A 9456-nucleotide genomic window follows, 5' to 3' on the forward strand; every position below is an offset into this window, starting at 1 on the left:
ATAAGTGACCAAAAAGTAATAAAAAATATATCAGAAAGAAGAAGCATGTAAATTGTTATGCATGTAAAAATTCATTAAAATAAATTGTCATTTTTCAGAATAATTTAGGTGTATGGTTTAAATATTTATCAGGGCTAAATATTTGGTATTTTCAGATATTATACCTCAAATTCTCTACAAATTTGTGTTCAATCGGCAAATATTGCATAATTTTGTTGTATCTTTTCCCATTGTATAATACTGGGAGATATTTGCTGGTTAAGCAGAAGATTAACCAATGTGAATAGTTAATAGTTTTAGGACTTATGGGTTAATAGTCAAAACTTTCAAGTGTACTTGACAGCAAGGATGGATTCAGGTTTTACAGGACCTAGTTCAAATTCCATTGTAAGCCCTTCCTCAAAATATAAAATATCTTATTTTATAATTTGTAAGCCTTTCGAAAAAGCCTAATTTGAAATAGTAGTTTACACTTTGTGTTCTACTTTTGATCCTTGTAGTTAACATTTGATTTCGATTCACTAATACTTACTAAAATATTAATTTCTTAATGTTTTATCAGCCTAATGCTTTGTGTAGTTTTTCAAAACACTAAAATATTCTAAATATGAAGAAATCTTTTTTTTTTTTTTAAATTTGTGAAATATTATATATTTATAGAGTTTCCAAAATGTATGGAAAAGATCAAATAGTTAAAGAAATATACATCAGATTAACTTTTCATCATTACAAGTGCAATGTATTTTCAAATGCTGCATTTAATGATTTTGTCAGGCTCTTATGTGAAGGGGTATGCTGAGTAATAAATAGATCATTTCTTATGATGGCAAATCACAATTTTTTACAACTTGCTTATTATCAATAAAAGGAATGCAATTTTTACCACAACAAAAGAAGCTTGTTTTAAAAATCTTAATTTTATTATTGTATTATTGCATTGCTACTCACTGAGTTAAAAAAAAAAAATAAAAGAAAGTAAATCGTGCTTATGTCTACCATCCAATTTCAAGCTCAGACCTCTGGAGTAGATATATTAGAGTAGTGGTGGAATGGCCAGGTCACACACATAAATCGGAATCAAATTTATTTCACCCTTATCAAACAAAATTCCTTTCTACTTTACTCCATGTAATAACCAGAGTAAAAGTTTTATCTGAAACAAGCTTTCCTGAGAGAGAGTTGAAAGGGAGAAAGGAGAAGTCCCTGTCTCTCTCCTTATCTTGGAGGGTTAAAAGTGCTAAAGAAAACACTTGGTTGAATTTGCAGGAAATTTAGTGAAAGCACTGTCTCCATTCCAGCTGGTCATCTGCAAATATTATATGTGCCGTTTAAGAATCTAAGAAAATGTAATGAGTAGATAATTTTATCACCTTGTCCCAATCATGCTAAGTTGCAAATATTTTTAATGTAAAAAAATATAATGTAAGAAAAATAAGAATATACAGGAGTGTTAGCAATCGACTCCATTTAAAGTTTGCTAAATTCTGAATTATAAACAATTTAATAAAGTAAAATGTGTCACATATTTCAATGTCAATGGTTACACATCCTTTGGAGTTTGTTTTGATACATTATGTTATTTAGTGAAAACAACTGCAATAGATTTAGATATAGTCCTCATCGTTTGAGCAACAACTTAATTATTAGTTAGTGTTAAAAGTCATTACTTAATAAATTATAAACAGCTGGTATAAAACAAATTGAAGTAATTATAAAAGTTTCCTGGGAAACTATGCAATCTATTAAAAATTGACTTATAATGAGACTGTGTTAATAAAATGCTTTACCAAAGAAATTTAAAAAAATGATACAGTAAAAATATTGTTTCAGTACATATAAATGAGTACATATCAAAAGCTTACAGAGCCTTAAATAAACAGCTATATGATAATCTTTCATTCATACTTTAAATCTGAACAGAAACAAAATTGCCCATCCCAATGTTAATGATTATAGAAAAAAAATGTATAAGTTTTAAAAAATTACATATTTCTTCACGATTTAAACTTGGCATCCACGTGTATATTATAATTCTATGGAATGTTAAAAAGAAACTGCCCCAATCACCAAAGTGCCACTTAGAGGCAGCATTTACAAACTGTTATGTAAAATGTTAAAAATCCAGTTTTGGTGGTAAATTTAAATTGAACTAGGCTCAACCACCCATGGTCTTGAGTTTCCATACATTTTTGACTCTCTCTTTTTATATATACACATAGCACTTTTCGTAAGAAATTATTAGAGTCCTGATACAATTTCCTCACTGAGTGTTGTTTTCTATGACAGATTCAGCAACATTAAATTGAATAGAATTTGACAAAGTGTTAAATTTCTAGCAGTATACAATATTAATCACTTTTTTTAATTAAAATATAACAGTGATTGCTTAGTTATAACCACATCTTAATTATCCTTATTTTTTAAATTTATTTTGAATGTTTTTCTAAATTTGTGTCTCACGAAATATCACTTTACCTTTCTTGATTAAAAACTTTATTTTAGAAAATATTAAGAATGGTCAGCAGTTTTCAAGCATTCAAAAATAAACGCTCTTTTTCAAGACTGGTTGCATTAGAATGAAAAGAAGCTAAGTAATTTGAAATAGAAAATATAAAGTTGCCAACAAAAAATGGAGAGGGTTGATATTGCCATTATCAAGAATATGAGAAATCATCAATTGCTGCATTTTGTTGGAATCTTGGGCATAAATTAAATTTTGACAATGCCAAAATTATTTCTGCACATCAGCTCTTTTTGATGTCCTGGAATCTTATTTTATTCATATGAATGCTGATTCCCTTGTTAACAACTTAACTCCTCATCACCTCTCCATAGTGTGTAGAAATGTATTTTCTTCTGTTTTGCAACTTTTTTTCGTTCTCACAGGGCTTTTCTGTGGCTTTTCTTGTTTTGTTTCTCACTTTTTTTCCATTTTTCGTTAGTAACTTTACGTTTTAATTTTCAAATCACTTTTATTCTTCTCATTCACGTCTGGCATGCCCTGAAAATGGGTGTCTATTTTTAAGCCTTTGAAACATGTTGACTGTTATTTTTTATTTTGTATATTTTTGGAGGGAATAAAGTTTTTAATTAAGTTATATCTTTACTGCTACAGTTTCTTGCTATTAATTATTTAATTTAAATTATAAAAGCATTTAAAACATTGGTTTTCACTTTGTATTGTTTTAGAATTTTTTTTACTAGTTATAAATCTATGTTAGTTTGAGGAAAATAAAAAGGATTTGAAGTATCGTAATTTAATAGCTGTAATAATATAATATTTTAAAAAACAGTGCATTGTTATAATAATTATACATTTGAGTGTTTCTTGATATAGCAAGTTAATAAAGGAAGAAATTGAGGGGGAAAACCAATAAGTCAGAGAATCGATGCGTAAGAATATTAGTTAATGGATGGAATTAGTAAATAATCATATTAGGGGATAATTTGTTTCTCATTTTTTTGTAATAATTTATTTTGATTTATAAAATAAAAGCCAAGGATTCAGGAAAAACAGGATTTGTAAATGATCTAGTTCTTTACAACTTAAAGTACTATATCAATAAAATGTGAATTGTACTATTTAATCAACTTCAATTTAAATTGTTTTATGTCTGTTTTTGTAGATAAAATATGTTTAGGATGTTATTCTGCCTCTGGAAATTTAACTATCTACAGCCTTCCATCGCTTAAGATTGTCTGCAATGATGAATTTCTACCATTAGCTGATATGCGGTAAGACTGTATTTTCTTTGTGTTAAAAAGTTACTTTTTATTTCCTATTCACTTTTATTTTAAATAAAATATAGAATTGAAGATTAATAGGCATATTGAAAATGTCTTTGTTCCTTCATTCAGTCCAGCATTTGTCATTGTATTGAAAATTTGATAAAAAGTATTGGATTTTTGTGCTTTTTTTTTTTAAGAATATGTTTAGCACCAGATACATAATTTTGGTTTTAGAAGAAGAATTCCTGTTTAAAAATCAATAAAAAGCAAAATAACATTGAGAAAATTTAAAATTCATTGAACCACGTATCTTTAATGTATAATTTTTATGTTCCTTCATTCAGTCCAGCATTTGTCATTGTATTGAAAATTTGATAAAAAGTATTGGATTTTTGTGCTTTTTTTTTAAAAATATGTTTAGCACCAGATCCATAATTTTGATTTTAGAAAAAGAATTCCTGTTTAAAAATCAATATAAAGCAAAATAACATTGAGAAAATTTAAAATTCATTGAACCACGTATCTTTAATGTATAATTTTTATCGCTTGTTTTTTATTCTCTCTATACATCGCTAACTCTTAAAAAAAAACTTTTCAAATTTTTGTTTGGCAACATTATAAAAATGTTATAGTTTATGGTAATTAATTAAAATTTGCCTCTATGATTTCAATGCTTAAAAAAATGCAGTGAAATTTATGTATAATGAATTTTATTTTGTTTTGTAGAATTGCGAGAACATTTTGCTTTAGTAAAAATGGGCATGGAGTTTATCTATGTTCACCAACTGAACTTCAGAAGTTTTCAATATCATCCAGTTACTGGTAAAATTTTGAATATTTCCTATGTAGTTTAATATTTTCTATGATTAAATGCAATTACCATGTTGATAATTTTTATAATCTTAAAATATTTTTTTCCCTACTGAATTTATTAACCAAATAACAAACTTTAAAAACCAATTCTTAAAATAATGAGTTTTTTTTTATGCAAACAGATGGCATTTGAGCAAAAAATTTACTGTTTGTGAATTCTACAAATAGAACAAATTCTTCACTAGTATATTTCCTATTTTAAATTTTTTTACGTAATTTTTGACGAAATAAAGAAATTATTTTGGACTACAGACGTGTTAAAATCATATAATCTCAATTCTTAATAAAAGCTTAGTCAGAAAGGTGTAAGGAATCACTAATTATTAAACTAAGAATTAGATTTTTTTTATTTTTTAACACTTTACACTTTAAAAAATTGTAATTAATATGTTACCAGGACTGAAACTATCTATATATATATATTATATCAAGAGAGAAAAGAGCAAACTCTGGTAAGAAAATTATTTTACTTCAGTTTACTTTCAAGAAGAGTAAAATATTAATGATTACTTGATTATTTAAGTTTTTTATAGTTGTAACATGTAAATATGACTGNAGGTTAAAAAGTATTCTAAACTTTAAAAAAAAAATGAATTCAGGCATAGTTCGAATAATTGGAAGTTCGGATAATAAGGGTTCAGATAATCGGCGCTCTACTGTAATTGAAATGATTTTATAACCAGTTTTTGTCTCACTTTTAAGCCTGTATGTTACTCATAGAATAGACCTCACTTACTATTTTCAAATATTGATCGGAAACTTTTGTTCAAAACAAGTATTGTAAAGAAAATAAGAAATATTCTTCAACAATAAATACTTTGTTTTTTGGAAGTGTAGAAATATTTGAGTACTTTGTATTTTTAGAAGTGCAGAAATATTTGAGAAATGCCAGTGAGGAAAACACAGTTTCTGCTTGACCTTTAATATACAAAATGACCTAAAAAGGATGGGCGATGATAATAGTTTATAGTTAGAAAAGGCATTCTTCAAGCTTAGCAATTTGTACTGACAATATGAAGCGGATTTATCCTTTTCTCATGCATCATTACAATATTTTATATATTTTTCATAATGATTATTTCTGTTACCCTCTACTTGTAAATTATGTTCCTTTCATTCTTTACATTAAATCTTGCATAGCCTTATGTTTCAACTTATCTTTTTGTATTTTTCTCTCAGCTTTTGTTAATTTAAAAAAAAGATTATAATTTGATTATCCTTTTTATTTTTTTAAAATAAACCTTATAAAATGCTATTGTGATAATTAATTATGTGACATTAATTCCTATAATGAAATTTGAAGAAATGATTTTTTCTGAAGTTTCACTAGGGCTTTTTACTAAATGCAAAATATGTATTAATTTATTAATTGATAGACCATTTTCAAAAAGAAATATTGTAAAACTTGAAACATTGGAGGCTGAGTAAATCATTCAAAATATTTTTGCTAAAATAAATTCCTTGGTTTTGGTTTTAACTTCCATATCCTTTCTTATGTATAATCAATAATGCAAATTTGATTAGTAGATTAGTTATGTTTTTTGGGTAAAGGAATGAGGGTAGATTAGACTGCAAAAATTAAACATTCATGGTGGAAGGTTGCAATAAAATGAGAGCAAATATCTTATATCAGAATTAAATATTTATTTTTGTAAAAGGGAGAAAAATAAGAGCAAAGCTTTTACAAAAAAATGAAACTTTCTACCTTGAAGGTAACTAGAATTGGTGAAGCACCAAACATTTTGCTCAGCTATTCTCCTGTTACATTCAGGATGGTGCGTCAAAAAAGAATGGATTTTAAATTTTTCATGCCCTTAATTTTTGCGTAAAAGATTGAAAGGAACTTATGAGAAACTTTAAGTATGCGTGACTTATAGCTTACATAGGTCTAGAAAATAATATAGAAATCATTCAAATTATCTTTCTGGTGATGTGGGGGAGACATACTTGAAGGTGACATTGAGCTGAGTTGAATGTTTGTTTGGTGGATGCTGACGTTCTAAGAAACTATATCTAAATTGAAGTAATGAAGCAATAGGTGTGGCATTTTCAATATCATAGTTACAATGTTTCTTCAAATAAATGAAAAAAAAATTTTTTGCTTCAAATTGTGAATAGTTATTGGTCAATTTCATTGATCATTTTCATTGATTGATTTCATTTGTCAATTTTATTTTAAAATATCAATTGTAGAATTTATTTAATGAACAAAATTTCACCTTTCACCAGCTCATGTCTCAGTCAATTATATTCATTTCAAAAATATTTTGCTTTCTAAAACTGTGCTTATTTAATTTATTACTTTTTATAAACTATTATTTCTTTTTATTTTAGCAATAATTTACAAGATATGCTAGGAACACTTTTTATCAATAAAGAGATTCCTGAAGCACCAAAGTTAAGTTTCTTTAAAGGACTTTTCACTACTGCTCCCAGCGTTATAGATCGTGAAGAATTATGTAAGTTGATTTGAGATAAAATACTATATTTTATACTTATAATTTTACATTTAATGTCATTTATAAATTTATAATAGTATTTAAATATCTCAATCTTATATTCAACTCTTATTTTTTAGTTGGTGCATCTAGTGGAAAACCATCAAAAAATGTAGCTAGCAGTGTACATATCAGTTCAAACACAGAACAAATAAAAGGTCAATCTGGATCTCTTGGATACGAGCTTGCTAAAGTGAAACAGGTAACGTTTTATTTATTATTGTTGTTGCTAATGCCACTTGCCAATTCCAGCAAGCCTGCTTAGTGTAACCAAGTGAATTTAAGGCAGATGGTTCGTTTTTTGTGTTTCATGGCTCTATGGCCAGCTCATTCAATCTATGGCCGAAAAATTCTACTTCAGCCACACACGCATCATAGCCCGTTTATAGGGTAGACCCATTCATGCATTCAGTTTTTTCATCCACAGATTGTAATTTTGACCTGAACCAGCGAAGGAACAATCTCCAATTCCGTAACCCCAGAGGTATTTGTTATGTAAGCATGGTCAGGGTTGCTGTGCTACCTGGAGTAACGAAAAAAGTCAGGGAATTTGGAAATTGTCTAAAAAATCCGGGATTTTAAAATTTTTGAGCCAAACTCTGGAAAAGTGAGGGAGTTTGATTTGGCAACTGCCAAACTTGTTACCTTTGAGTTTACCGTAAAACAAATTTTCTACCCAAGAGTTTTGTTTTCTCACAATTTGGCATTCAGACAAATTCATTTGATATTTATTGATTAATTGTAATATTGATTATTGATTAATTTGATAGAATCGTAATATGCCGTGGTTTTGTAACTTAGAAAACTTTTAATTGGAAAAGGGTCTATGGTTGCTAAAATTCATAACAGGTATAAGGATGGATATACTTAAGATTGTCTATTCTTATTTCTCATTACAAAATTTATTGAGGATAAATAGTGCTTTATTATTGCTTATAAATTATTAATGCTTTTATTTTTATTATTTTCTTAATCCTCTATTGCCAAGATTTGATAAATGAATTCAATTAAACTCATTATTAAGAACTCACAGGAAACATGGGGATTGCTGTTCCACTTGGAAATTACAAAGACATACTATAATATTCTAGGGTCGATCCTGGTTTTATTTTTAGGGACTGTATTTGTAAAAAATGGAATTTGCCGTGAGCAATGGCGCACTGCTGACGGTCAGAGACAAGCTAAGGAGCAAAATCGTGACTGTCCTAGTGTACGTCAAAAAGAGCTTTTAAAGCTTAATAGAAATAGCTTAAGGAAGATCATTGGTCTTCTTACTGGGCACTGCATCCTCAGAAGACACCTATACATAATGGGAATNTAATGCAAGGTTTACTTTCAAGGAGATCTTGAAGAAGAGACATCACGACACATACTCTGTGATTGTGAGGTCTATTCTGCTCTAAGATTTGAGCATTTAGCGCAACATTGTGCCAACGCCTGGGAACTGCAAGACGTTCCAGTAAGGTGTCTGCTGAATTTCATCTTAGCTAGAGGGCTTTCATGCAATAACAGGGTTTGGGTACAATGGACCTCTGGTCGACATGCCCTGCTCATCAGAGCTGCCCAATCTTTAAATCTTATCTTATCTTATATAAAAAATGGAAATGATTTTTCTGAAAATTTCTTAATTGATAAAAAACATTTAGTTGCATCAGTAACTGTATTTTATTTATTTATTTAAGTCCATGTGTTTTTCCAATCACTTTTCGGCAATCACTTTCACATCACTTTCAAATTATTTTCTATATATTTAATACGGTGTTAGGACATGAGAATTTCAAATTTGAGTTTTTCCTTTTTTCTTAGCGTTCGATTTCTGACGATTCATCATAAATTTGCGTCGTTAGTTGATAATTTATCAACAGTTATTTATCATCTTTCTCGACTCCTTTAACCTGGTTTTTCGATTTCCGATATTTTCAATATGATGTTATTATGCAGGGGTGCTACGCCTACGCCATTTGCGACAAACTGAGACAAAACGGCATAACTGCGCCATTTTGCGACATTCAGCTCAGTTTCTGCCAAAGCTGCGCCATTCTGAGACAAAACGTCCAAAATTTGGCAAACCTGAATTCAGTTTCAAATATTAATCCGCATTGCCGTGAGTCATTGGAGATCATTTTGCCGTTCACGTCTCCAAGGGATGAAAGACTTCCACGAAAAAGCGGAAATCCGCTTTTTTTCTCCCAATTTTGAAAATTTCCGACCATGTTCCAAAAACTAAAATTTTTGGGAAGTCCTATTGGAGAAACCCAAGCCGCCCGAACGATAGTCGGATTACCGCGACTTCTGCTATAGAGTGGAAAGGAGTCTAAGCGTTTCGTTACGAGCGCCGATATTTGATTTTTTTTTT

The 9456-nt window shown here is 28.9% G+C and overlaps 1 protein-coding gene across 2 annotated transcripts in view; it reads left to right on the forward strand.

The window, feature by feature from the left end:
* LOC107442618 (syntaxin-binding protein 5) overlaps positions 1-9456 on the forward strand; it is a 60520-nt gene that overhangs the window by 45646 nt on the left and 5418 nt on the right. For both annotated transcript variants that reach the window (XM_016056227.4, XM_016056228.4), the window contains exons 25-28: positions 3627-3735; positions 4456-4551; positions 6937-7061; positions 7181-7302. In XM_016056227.4, the coding sequence (XP_015911713.1) occupies positions 3627-3735; positions 4456-4551; positions 6937-7061; positions 7181-7302 (452 nt within the window). The remainder of the gene's footprint in view (positions 1-3626; positions 3736-4455; positions 4552-6936; positions 7062-7180; positions 7303-9456) is intronic.

Source organism: Parasteatoda tepidariorum, chromosome X2 (assembly GCF_043381705.1).
Source record: "Parasteatoda tepidariorum isolate YZ-2023 chromosome X2, CAS_Ptep_4.0, whole genome shotgun sequence".
Taxonomy (NCBI): domain Eukaryota; kingdom Metazoa; phylum Arthropoda; class Arachnida; order Araneae; family Theridiidae; genus Parasteatoda; species Parasteatoda tepidariorum.